The sequence below is a fragment of the Echeneis naucrates genome, chromosome 15 (genome assembly GCF_900963305.1).
Source record: "Echeneis naucrates chromosome 15, fEcheNa1.1, whole genome shotgun sequence".
NCBI lineage: Eukaryota > Metazoa > Chordata > Actinopteri > Carangiformes > Echeneidae > Echeneis > Echeneis naucrates.
Genome location: NC_042525.1, coordinates 12109609 through 12123025, shown reverse-complemented (window position 1 = coordinate 12123025; position 13417 = coordinate 12109609). Strand labels below are relative to the sequence as shown.

The 13417-nt window shown below is 39.3% G+C and overlaps 1 protein-coding gene across 1 annotated transcript in view; it reads right to left on the bottom strand.

The window, feature by feature from the left end:
• LOC115055799 (ryanodine receptor 2-like) overlaps positions 1 to 13417 on the bottom strand; it is a 60156-nt gene that overhangs the window by 26845 nt on the left and 19894 nt on the right. The window contains 23 exon segments of the mRNA XM_029521824.1: positions 245 to 368; positions 457 to 532; positions 1013 to 1090; positions 1239 to 1376; positions 1699 to 1788; positions 2383 to 2461; positions 2680 to 2843; positions 3560 to 3700; positions 3803 to 3893; positions 4442 to 4662; positions 5023 to 5192; positions 5311 to 5431; positions 6154 to 6259; positions 7217 to 7403; positions 9592 to 9727; positions 9931 to 10034; positions 10525 to 10657; positions 10920 to 11034; positions 11191 to 11467; positions 11902 to 12036; positions 12136 to 12247; positions 12372 to 12572; positions 12715 to 13320. Coding sequence (XP_029377684.1) covers positions 245 to 368; positions 457 to 532; positions 1013 to 1090; positions 1239 to 1376; positions 1699 to 1788; positions 2383 to 2461; positions 2680 to 2843; positions 3560 to 3700; positions 3803 to 3893; positions 4442 to 4662; positions 5023 to 5192; positions 5311 to 5431; positions 6154 to 6259; positions 7217 to 7403; positions 9592 to 9727; positions 9931 to 10034; positions 10525 to 10657; positions 10920 to 11034; positions 11191 to 11467; positions 11902 to 12036; positions 12136 to 12247; positions 12372 to 12572; positions 12715 to 13320 — 3605 coding nt within the window.

The window sequence follows — 13417 nt, the reverse complement described above, 5'->3', positions numbered from 1 at the left end:
TTCTATTGCAATTTCAAGCTAATGTCACGACAATGCAAATATGTTATTCACTACCAGTTCTTCATTACAGGCCACGGCCTGTACTGGAAGATGTGAGTGGTCTTATGGTTGCAATGCTGATCACAGGTGCTGACAAAGTGTAGCAATAGGGGCAATACCATTGTGGCATAAAGAGAGAACTTCTCCTCACCTCATACATACTAAATTACATCGTTTTGCAGTCACAAACTCACTCAGTACTCACCTCCACACAGTGTAGCCATTGAATTGAAGGAATTTAAGGACATCCTGGGCTCTTTCTCTGAATTTGATCTGCTCTTTGGCAGTTAGTCTATCAAACGGTACAAGAATTGAGTGGCCACCTCCTCCTGAGAACAGAAATGGGTTGATACACTGTAACTACAGAGTACTGTATAGGGAGAGGATAGTGTAGTATGCTGTAAGAGTATGCTATACCTTTATTCTCCAGCTCTGACTTCTTCTTCTTACACCAGGCATTGTGATCATCTTCAGCTAACTGTTCAGCCATAGCCTACAGAAAGGAACACAGATGTCTGACTTGTTTTTATATATTTTTAGACTGCTTACACAGACACACGGCAGGTATAAATAACAGCCTCACATATAGTATCACTCCGTCATAATGCAATAGACACTTGTCCAACAAGGACACTTCTTTTGTCAAAGAGACATTAAGGAAAATTTGTCCTGTCCTAAAAACACGTTTTCACAGAATTCCATGTTGCCAAGGGTTGATTATTGACAATCTCATTTCATTTATTTATTTATTTAATTCTTAGATAATTCTGTCCCTGGAGTTAAGTTGCAACTATGTTGGGAGAAGCAGAAAGAAAATTGTTATACAAGATGGGTATGACTTTTCTTATGCACAACAAAATTATCCCCAGGCTGTTGTTGCTACCTCTGAAGACTGTGTGCCAGGATTAAAATACAAACACGGTTGTGCCTATTTTAATGCATTGTATAAAGCTGTACAAATGCAATTACTTACACATTGCTCCCATGATAAGGTAATGCTGCTCAAATCCATTGGTTTGGGGCTGAAGGTTGATGCACCTTCAAAAGACAACTAAACCAAACATGAAATAGCTGATCACTGACTCAGAAAAATTCAATTAGTAAAACCCAGTGTGGTGAAAGGTTAATAATTGGCTTTATTACATCAGACCTATTTTACTATCAATGTGGGTATCAGGCACACATTATGAAGTACACACCTCTCCAGATTTAGACACTCCGTGAGCACTTGTATGTTTTCCAAATGCATCTCCTTCTTTAGTCCTCTCTATGGTCCAGCCAAAGGCGAGCATAGTCTTTAATGTCTCTTTAATGGCCATGCGGTATGCATCCTTCTCCTGGAAAATTCAGATATATGGATAAACCTTTTGTAAAAGTGACGATGAGCAGCTGTTTATGCTGATCATCAAAGGAAAGCAGAAGAGCAGAAAATACTTGGAACTATTTTGATATCTCAAAAGTTTAAAAAGTGTATTTTCAACCCCACCCACCAAGTTACATTGGGATGGTATTGGAATAACAAGTGAATGGCCAACAAACAACATATTTTAACCTTTTCTATTTCATTCACAATATCTGGTTTGCAACTAGCCAGTTCATTGCTTTCTTTTCATTACACTCTCATTCTCACACACGCATGCACAGCTGATTCTGATCTACCTTCTCAGCCAGAGTCCTGTATGGTTTGAGGAGAGGGTGAACCTTAGTGTTGTCACAGAGCTGCTCCCCATGAACCCAGCCTTTTGCAAACTAATAGAAGTAAAATGAAAGAAAAAAAATGAAAAACATAACATGGAAAGGGCAGCACGGCAGCATAGTGGTTGGCACCATTGTCCCACAATAAGAAGGTCAGGGTTCAGATCGCTGGTCTGGGATCTTTCTGCGCAGGGTTTGCAAGTTCTCCCTGTGTTTGCATTGGCTTCCTTCGGGTTCTCCGGTTTCCTCCTACAGTCCCAACAAGGTGCATGTTTAGGATCATTTTTGGCTCTAAATTGCCCGTAAGTCTGAGTGTAAGTGCTTGTTCCTCTCTGTCAGCCTCTGCATGTTGGTCCTGTGATGTGTGTACTCTGCGTACCCCCGCGACCCGGAAACGGATAAGCGATATATGAATGGTAGGTAGATGTAGAATGAATAAATGAACATGGTAGAAAATTAGAAAAGCAGACATCAGCACACTAGCTAAACCACACAGCACAAGACTGTTTTTATATTGTCCAGCAGAAAAATTTGACTAGAACATATACTCATAGCTGGTTCAGTTTTAAGAATGATATGATACATCATCTCTGCTTTGACAACTTCAACAGACTGTTCAGATTAGAGAGATAATTACTGTGATATTACCATGTCCAGTGACCACTTCTCATGAGTATGCTCTGCATACTTGCTGACTACAAACTCCAGTCTGTCTGGCACTGACACACTAAAGCAGGGAAAGAAATAATACATGATTTAGCTCTATCAGATTGTAATACATTGGGATTATCAACTTTATTAGGTGCATTAAATAATTATCAGATCTCTTAAATGGTATTCAAGTTAATTCTGTCCAATTTAAGCTCCCATGTCCATTGAAACAGAAGAAAATTTCCCATTCCATTTCTTTACATAAACAGGAAACTTTTTTGGTCATAATCTTACCTTGAGGTATCAACAGGCTGTGGGTCAAAGTGCCCATCAGTGTCCATTAAAGTTTTTTTCTCCACCTGAGACATAGAGCTTGAATCCATGTGGTCAGGCGGTAGGGCAGTGACCACTGCAGCCAGGCATTGGAAACACAACTTAAATAGCTGTGGCTCATAGGGCTAAGTGGATTTGGAGAAGAAAAGGGGGCAAATGAAACAGAGTAGCTGAGAAAAGGAGAGAAAGACGAGTATGGGGAAAGACAGATATTATTTAAGCCTGATCTTGGAGCTTTGCCACTGTACCTATGTGTATCCTTGTTTTTTTTTTTGTTCACGTGTTTCTGTATGTAAGTGACCACTATACAATCAAATACACCATTTAATTTGGATTTAGAAACAAATATGCATTATTTTAAGTACAAATATGTGATTGATTGATTGATTTAATGCAACTATATTTCCATCTGAAGTTCAAACTGCAATATGCATGCTAATAAGATGCATACAGTAAGTTATTCTGTAGTTTCTATGAGTGAGTGAATTCTCTATAAAGCTACCTGTGAGCTCAGTTTCTCTGGTCGTTTTTTTTGTGGGTTACATAGACCGGGAATGACTTCCTGATCTTATTTCTTTGATGTTTTCATGTTCTCTGTCAGTCAGGTAAGTGTTTGGCAGAAATATTCTTGTGCATGCTGACAGTGAACTGTGATTAGATTCGGTTATTGATTACCTCTCTGCCAACAAGTCTGCAATGTTACATAAGAAAGTATAGAAAACTAAGTTACTTTACAATATGTCCTGATATGAACTCTGAGGGAGCAGAAAAAAGAAGAAAACCAGTGGGAGGATTACTCTATCAAAATAATTAATGTTCAGCAGCATTGTTATTGGTTTACCTTTTTTGTCAAGGCCTTAAAGACTCCCCAGAACAGTTTTCGAGATAGGTGGAGCTCTTCTTCAGAGGCCAAACTCTGATCCATCTGCCCGCCAGCAAGCCGGTAGTACTTCCATCTCTGCTCGTAGTGACTGGTCAATAGCTATCAGATGGAAATATTGACACAAAGCAAAAAAAATAAAAAAGATATTTCACTTTGGTATACTAGTTTATTAATATTGTAATTTGCAATTTGAGTGTTCACCTTGAGTGGTATCTTGCTGTTGTCTTCCAGACAGGGAACATCGAAGACAAGACGACGAAGAAGAGGCTGCATCATAGATGGTTGGACTTTACTGAGGACAATAAGTCCAGAATTTGTCAAATGAACCAATAAACACATCACATACAAGCACGCTTTCAGTGACGCGATGATCATGTCTCAAAAGAATTATAAATGATTAAAAAGATGCCATAGGAAAGATGTTCAATGGATTGTTAAAATTTAGTTTAAATCTGGTAAATGTTATCTTAATTGGGGACAATTTATCGTGATTCAACACATGTAATAAGTGGGAATAAGCGTGCCCTTTTGTGTCTGGGTCAACTAAAAATATTTTGTCATTTTCTCACTTGTCTCAATATTAGCTACTGATAAACAGCAAAAAGAAATTGAGTTTAAAACAAAAAGAGTGAATGAAGTTAATGGTCCAATAATTTGAAAATTAAAATCGCTGGCCATAAAAGATATACAATTTATTTTGTAAAATCGAACGTAATCAAACAACAACGTACTGAAAAGTGAAATCCCTACATGCAGCTGACACCAATTCTTTGGAATAATAACCTTATGGAGACAGTGCTCAAAATCTGTGGACTTCATCAGACCCTATAATAACCCTACCTGCACACAGCCAACAAACAGTCTTCTATAGTGTCTCTCTGAGCTTTCGTCAAGCTAAGAGCCTTGGAGAGGTTGTAGACTGCTTGGATGAGAGAGTCGACCAGCAAAGTATGGTCCTCTAATCCACAAAAGAGGTCTGAACATTTCGTGACCAGGGGAAGCACAGCTGTGCACAAGTATCTGTTGAGGGCCAGGGCCATATCACTGGATCCCAAATCAGCCTGCAGTGGGAAAGAGAGGTTACACTTACAGAGTCCAATTACTGAAGAAGCAGACAGGAAGCAGCAAGAAGAAATCAAAATTGTGACTGACCACAAAAAATGTCCCCTTGGGAAAAAAAAAAAAATACTGGTGTTTTTATATTTGAGAAGCACGCAAACGTGAAAAATGTACTTTGATTATGATGTCTTTCCCAGAGAATGTTAATTTAATTTCCTTTTACAAGAATTTTTCAAGAATCAAATTATTGATGAAAGTTGCACTTAAGTAGATATTTTTCATTGGTGGCATGCTTAAGTGCATTGCATTGAACCTGACAAGCAAGTAAAAAATGGAATAAACAAAAAATTTTTTCTACTTACAGTGTCAAGTGAGACAGCTGCCTGAAGGTCAGGCAGAAAACCAACTTCTAGGAGATGGAGAAAAAAACTCTGGTTCTCAACACCATAAACCCGATCCAGAAAAAGAACCATAGCCGCCTTGTGGTCTGGGCAGAACACTGTAGATAGATCTGGCTCAACCATAACACCATCTTGAGAAACAATGTCCAAAAAAAAAAAAAAAAAAAAAGCCATATTGACATTATCTGCGTTTCATATGTATCCGATATATTTGCTCAATGTACTGATTAATTGATTGGTTCTTTCAACCTTTAGACAGTGAAGGGATTTGGAAGGAGATGCTAATGACTCCCTCAAGATCTGGAATGGGGATAAGAGACCTCAGAATGGCCCGGATACGAATGGCTTCCCTTTTGCCTTCGTGAATTAACTGGAAAAGAATTCAGAACAAAACATTGTCATTGGGCAGACATTTAGAGTTTATATAGGATCATAGATGGATTTGGAAGAAGGATGATGAAACACTGAAAAATTCTGTCTACAAAAAAGCATTCAATTAAGTTTTTTTCTTTCAGTAGTAGGATGTGTTCAATAAGAGAAAGGCATCCTCTCTAAGGGATTTTTATCAAGCACCTACAATAGTCAGATGTTAATGCACTCTCCACTCTGCTTCTGAGAACCTCACACTGCTTACTGATTCATGTCAGCCACACTGAAACAAAGTCAAAACTCAAATAATTCATAATCTAGGAATTATCACCAAAGCAATGAAGGGATAGCACAGAGCCCCACTTAAAATAGGCAACAAGATGGAATATGAGAAAATATGTATTTTACTCAAAATTGTTATATAATATGCTGCCCACCAGATGAATACTGCAATCATTGGTATTGAACCACTGATTCTGATATTTCCTTTCATTGTTGAGAAAATGCCCAGAGTCATTATTAAATGTTTTCTTTTTCAGTATATTTCTGAACAATCTAATAATGGCCCAGCCATAAAGTGACAGTTTCTTTGGTTTAGGGCTCATTGTTACAGTACTCATTCTTTAAAAGGCAGTCTCAAGACTTTCTCCATTAGGGTTCACTGTTTTAGAAATGTGTGGGTATTAATGGGGAATGGCTGCTAAAGACAGCTAAAACACTCACATGCATCTCTGGAGCGCAGCGGCCCAACAAGTCAATAAGGGCTGAATAGAAGGTCATGATAGCATGTCCCATATGAATAAGGTCGTCATCATGGTCCTCTGCCACACTGCTGTAACAGGAAATCATCATAATGGTCAAAAGTCTGTCATAATCAATTCCTCTATTGGTAAGACAACCCAATAATTGATTAGCCCTAAATATAAAAGAGCAGGTGAGCAGCACGGCAGAATAGTGATTAGCGCTGTTGCCGCACAATAAGAAGGTCTTGGGTTTGGTTCCTGGGCCTGGGTATTGTGTGGAGTTTGCATGTTCTCCCAGTGTTTGTGTGGGTTTTCTCCAAGTACTCCGGTTTCCTCCCACTGTCCAAAGAAATGCATGTTTAGGTTAATTGGTGACTAAGATTGCCCGTAAATCCGAGTGCGAGTGGTTGTCTGCCTTTGTATGTTGGTCTTGCGATGGACTGGTGACCTGTCCAGGGTGTAGCCCATCCTTGACCAGTGTGAGCCGGGATTGGCTCCAGCACCGCCTATGACCCGCAAATGGTTAAGTGGTAGAAGATGAATGAATTAAAAGCTGTATTTCAATTCAACTCAGTTACCCTCTATTTGCCAACTGGCCAAAACTGATGCTGTGCCCCAGAAATGAAATGCTCAAGAGATTAACAGATAAATACTCCAAAGGCTTATTTTGATAAGTCACATAAAACTGTGAACAAACTCCTGCTGAATGCAATGTTCTTCAAATAAAACACATTAAATTACTTTACGATGCCCATTTTCAATATGATCATATTTGATTTTCTGTTGCTCAATGCCTTTTACAAAAAGAAGTTTATATAAAATCCAGCAAATACAAAAACACATTTAATTTTGCTCTCATTTTGAGAATTAATTTCACAACGCAACCATTTTAATCATGTTACATTTTAACTGCTTATTTCTTAAAAAAAAAAAAAAAAGTCACTCAAACAGCTAACGAACTCAATTTCTATTATTAAACTATATTCTAATTTATTGAGATGCATCTGTATGAATGTATCTGTCCACACACATCTCATACTGACAGTGTTCCGTTGGACTGGTCTGTGGTGCAAGGCCCATCCATGGAAGGGTCCTCTGAAATCCTGATGGCTTCCTTCATGGCTGATAGCAGACCATCGCCACCATCACCCCGCAAGGCAGGCCCAAAACACTCAGGCCGACGAATGAGCAACTTCAACACCAGATAAGCATTTTCTTCCACACTCTCACCTGTGGACAAAGACCGCACAGAAAATAAAGACCAATCACTGTTGGACTGGATGATATTGGGTGTGTGTGTGTGTGTGTGTGTGTGTGTGTGTGTGTGTGTGTGTGTGTGTGTGTGTGTGTGTGTGTGTGGGGAGGTGGGGGCAGCAGTCACGTTTTAATCTGTGCAAAATATTTACAAATTCACTAACAAAAGAAATTCAATGGCAAAGAGATTGTCATTGGGTGTTTAGAACAGGAGGATCAAATATCCATATATATATATATATATATATATATATATAGATAGAACTGGATAGACACAAAATAAAAATAAATCAAGAAAGGTGGTAAAGAGCTATTCACAAAGGGATAATTTGAACTGATGTCCTCTGGGCACCTCTTGAGAGTAAGGGAAATCAATAGTAGAAAAAATAGAAAAGTACCTACAGTCCCCTCCAAAAGTGTTGGAACGGGAAGGCCAGCTTTTTTGTTTTTGTTGTTCACTGTACACATTTGGGTTTAACATTCATCAAAAGATGAATATGGGAAAAGGATTCAGAATTTCAGCTTTTATTTCCTGCTTTTTACATCTAGATATGTTTAGGACATACAACCTTTTGTTTGAACCCACCTATTTTTCAAGTGAGCCAAACTACTGGAACATGTAACTGACAGGTGTTTGTTGTTGCCCAGGGGTTGTCTTTTAGATTGACTGATTAAACATTAAATAGCTCTGAATGACTACGCTTGGTTTTAGCCTCGGGTTTCACCTGTAAAAACTACATTTCTTGTTAAAAAGGATAAACCAGCATGAAGAGGAGAGCGCTGTCTATGGAGCCATTTTGAAGCTGAGAAAATAAAGAAAATTGGAGAAGCATTGGGCATAGCCAGCACAACAATTTGGAATATCCTGAAAAAGAGAGAAACCACTAGTGTACTGCACAACAGACATCGAACAGGTCGGCCAAGGAAAACAACTGCAGTTGATGACAGACACATTGTGAGAGCTGTGAAGAAAAACCAAAAAACATTAGTCAATGACATCACCAATTCCTCCACAGTCCAGATGTGAAGGAATCTCAATCCACCGTCTGAAGAATATTTTAGGAGCAGAAATATAGAGGCAAGCCATCCATCAGCAGTAAGAATCGGAATTTTCAAGGTACAGAGATGAGCCACAAAAGATCCAGAACAAAGTCTTATGAACTGATGAGACCAAGATGCATGCAAGAAGCATGGTGGAGGTAGTGTCATGGCTTACTCTTGCATGGCTGCTTCTAGAACGGCTTATTAATATTTAGTGATTATGTAACTCATGATGGTAATATTTAGTGATTATGTAACTCATTATGGTAGCTTCAGAATGAATTTAGAAGTCTACAGAAATATTTTGTCTGCCTGTGGAGAGAGAAATGCATCCAAACTACTGTAATTGGGAAGAAGTTTGTCATGCAGCAGGACAATGGCCCAAAACACACTGCCAACAAAACAAAAGATTTCATTAGGGGGAAAAAGGTGGAAGGCTTTAGACCAGCCAAGTCAATCACCTGTAAAAAGCCTGGAAGCCTGGAAAGGCATCACAAATGAAGAATACAAGAGTTTGATGATGTCAGTGGGTCACAGGTTTGATGCAGTTATTGCAAGGAAGGGTTATCCAACCAAATATTAAATGTCATTTACATTAAGAATATCCGTTTCTTTACTTTTGCTCACCTAAAAATGGGGTGGTATGATATAAAAGGTTGTATGTCATAAGTTGTTTAACACATGTAAATACCAGGAAATAAAAGCTGAAATTCTGAACTCTTCTGATTCATCTTCTCATCTTAAACCCAAATGTCTTCAGTCAACAACAAACAAAGAAATTGGCCCTGGCATTCCAATACATTTGGAGAGGACTATATTCTAAGTAGCTTGCTTAAGCAGCAGAATGGCTTTTTAATTTTGAGCTTCTTCCTTTGTAATCTTGCTGCCAAATAATAAAGACTGATGGTTGACTTGAAAAATAACCAAGCTTACCATATTTGTGTCCTGATATGAAAACCTTTACATGCAGAAGTAAATTTCCAACTAGAACAACTGACTTGAATCAAAACGATATAAATGTTTAACAACTTTTGCAATGCAACAACTGCAGTGCAAAAGTCTGCCATTTAAAAACATAAAATATCATCTGAAATGAAGTCTGTTAGCAACACTGGCAGGTTACCATTACAGAAAACAGCAAAACGGAGAAAATCCAGGTAACGCTCGCCCTCCACGGGATTCCACCCAAGATCAGGATAGCCTTTAGCCACTAGCAATGGACAGCTCTGGAGACCACAGCCAGCAAGGTACTGCACCACCTTTAGTTTAAATGAGATTATATTATCTTCAATTGACACTAAAATATTGCAGCAACAGAGAAAGTAATTTGTATTGTCATCATATAATGGCCCCTGTAATTGTATTTAGTGATTAGTAAACCATGTCTGTTGCAGAGAGCATTTATAGATGACATAATGGAGACACCAAGAGCAGTAGAGCCAGGCACAGAAAATTAATTCACCTTCTCTAGGTCAGGTTCCTTCAGTGCTAAAGCCAGTTCATTATTATCCATTACAGAGGCTGCTGCCACATCTAGAGGAGTAGCTCCACGCATGGATGGTGAAGCTAAGGGACAAAGGCATAAAACTATCAGAACACCATCTCATGAACCACTTAGGTCGGGATGTTGGGGCTTCTTGTGGACAATACCTTCACAGGGTACAGCCCAAATTTCTCTCTCAATGTCAAGAACACCTCCAACAAGAACTTTTTACTACCCTGTTTCACTATGTTCAAAATAATGTCTCAGTAAGAGTAAGCCCATGCAATTCAGTACAACACTGCTGCAATAAATTTTTATTCAGCAGTCTGTTCTGCCAAAACCTTCAACTTTCAAGCTTTTACAGCAGCCGTACAAACTAAAAGCGCAGTTCACAACTGCCAAAATGGAATGAATTTAAAAATCTGTCAGTTTTATGTTCGACAAATCAAGTCTTTTGGTGCATGAATGGCTATTGTTCCCTTATTTCTTTGATTCTACAGGGCTTTCAGTTACTTTGCACATCAATTAGACACATACTTGTAAGAATATAATATTTGTAAGAATATGATTTACCAAGTCCAACACTGCCATTCTCCAAAAGGTAGCTGAGATGATCAAACAGGGCTCCTTGATTGTGACGGCTGATCCGGCAAAAATAACACAGGAACCGACAGCAGCTGGCTACCATCTTGGGAAATGTAATCTCCTAATAAAAAGACATTTATGTACTGCACTTTCATGTCCTCTATAGAGTTTTCCCAAATTACTGATGCACATATGAACAAATATTTACTTTGGCGGATTTCATCAAAACCAATACACTGTTGGCATATCCAGCTAACAAAGACAGTTTCTATATATAAGATGGAGATAGATGTGTGTGCGTGTTTATGTATATAAACACATAAGCAAAATAAATGTATGATGGATGGTGGGTGAAAATGCCCCCTATTATATTTGTCTCTCACCTTCAATTCCCCTTCTCCTAAAACATTGACCATCACCTCCATGACAGTCTCATGCATCCCCAGTGTCCTCATGAGATTAGGGTGTTGGTAGAAAACTTTATTATTCATGATGTCTCTGTACCCCACCCCACCCCCAAAAAAAAAAAAAAAAAAAGACAAAAGCTTCACAGACAATATCATGATGCATATGTGTCAGAAAAACTAATCACTGGCCAAAAGTTGTCAAAAGTTGAAAATTTCTTTACAATTCCAAATGTCAATCTTAACATACCCTAGTCTTCTGATCATCAGCCTTTCTTCTGCTTTCCCCATGCGGACACTGAGGAGAGAGCGGATTTGTCCTAGGGAGGACAAGAGAGTCACAGTGTCCTCTATTGACACCTGGCTGATTGTATAGGCCCTGCAGAGCGGTTCTGCCATTTGGCCCCCAAGACCCTGATACTGTTGGTGCAGCAACGTGAAGATAGCTCTAACCAGTTCAGGGTCTTCCAACTCACTCTCCTGCGCCCAAGACACCATTGTCCCAGATATCAACTTTTTGAGGGACTCTGAGGAAGTACCAGTAGGTAAAAATAGACTAAGTGAAAGACAGGAACGCTATGAACTATGTGAGGATAAAACATTGTTCAGTTACACATTTCACATATGTTGTTTTTTGGAAATAATCCTAAAACAAGTTGGGCCAGCTGCAGTATAAATGCCATCCTCTAATTGAATATAACAATTATGTGAGGTTAAAAGTTGATATCCTGATTCCTGATCCCTGATTTCTAATTTCTTCACTCCTCATTACAGTCCAGATATGTCTATATATTATTCTTACTAAATGTAAAAAATTGCAGGCACAAGTAAGTTAATTAAGGGTGTTTTTATGTAATTCATAAAAATCAAGAAAATGCTAAGGTGATAATTTTTTTTTTAAATACAAAGGCATAGTGGCAAAAATGCAAGGATTTCACAACAAACATGTAATTATTTGCACCTTGAGATATAGAGCTCTGTGTCTCTATGGGTGTCTTCCTGAGCCCTGTGAATCTCACCAACAGACAGAGAAGTCTATCTTTTAAAGACATCTCAGCATCCTCTTTATCTTCCAAGCCACTGTCCAAATCAATCCCTGCAATAACAAGAACAGCAAAATAAGATAAGACCAGCTCAATGGCAATCGTGGAAAGCCCATTCCTTGATCTCAATGAAGATTAATAATGAATCCAACCACAGTGTGTGTTAAGGAGGTGATGGAAATCTCTCAAACGTTGCTGGATTTCCTCTGGACATGGACAGTTCTCCAGCTGTTCATCATCCCTGAAGCTCAGCATCATGTTCATCTGAAGGCAGATAGATAACACGCATAGTGGAGACCATACATAGTAGGCACAGAGCAGAAACCAGAACTTTAGCTACACCTTAACCCTCTCCCAATATTTCTAATTTGATTTCAGCGCATTCAACCTGCTCCTGGGGAGGTGAGCGGAACTCCTTGGTCTTGCGGGCAGTTAAGGCAGCAGACATGTTGAGTGCCTGCATTACATGGTTGTAGCGAAAGTGTTGGTTCTCCTGCAGCTGACCCACAAAACTGTCGGAGAAGGCAACCACAGCTTCTACTCTGTGGCGCACCTGACTGTCACACAGGTAGGACAACAGATGGCAGAGCTGAGAGCAGAAAGAAATTCATTAAATCTTATTTTATATTTGATTTAAGACTGCAAAACACCACCTGAAGCTAATCCAAAATTACAACACATTGTAGGATAAGAAAGGCAAAACTGTCAAATAAATCTGCTTACTTGCTCACCTCAAGTTTGACAGCTTCTGGAAGCTTCATTTGGAGAAGTCCTTGTTCCAAAGAGTCCTTGTCATTCTTGGTGCCTCCTTGCCATTTATTTTCATCATCACCACTCAGGTCTTCTTCCTCTTCCTTGGTTTCAGTATTTATGGAGAAGACTCCGGGCTCTATCAGTTTCAGAACTTTGCCCAGATCCTCATCTCCAAATACCCCCATTACCAGCAGGCTATAAAACAGTCTAAGTAGAGGGACCAGCAGAAGCTCAATGCTGCCTCCTACAGGATCCCTCACACCCCGACCCACAGCCCATACCCCAGCAGTCAGCATTTCCACAGTCATATTCTTCAATATGGCCAGGGGGATTTCTGGGCTGTCTCTCCAGGCTGTCTCAACTGCATCATCTACTTCACTCCCATCAATCCTGACAAAACAAGGAGATGAGAAATGCATACGTGGTTTCAGGGATGTGCTTAGACTGGTGCTGGGAATGCCTCCCAGAGGTTGACCACTCCCAGCCCTGGCGGAAAGGGTGAGCTCTCTGGTCTGCTCCGTCATGGGCACAATGTATTCATGATTCATCATGAGACATGCTGCTGTGTGGCTGCTGAGATGAACCTAAAGAGTGACAAGAAGAGTAGTTGTTTGAATTTCATACATGTTGTCATCTCAAGTATGTTTTGTTTTCCTGTTGTCAAGAAGTGCTGCCCAAAGA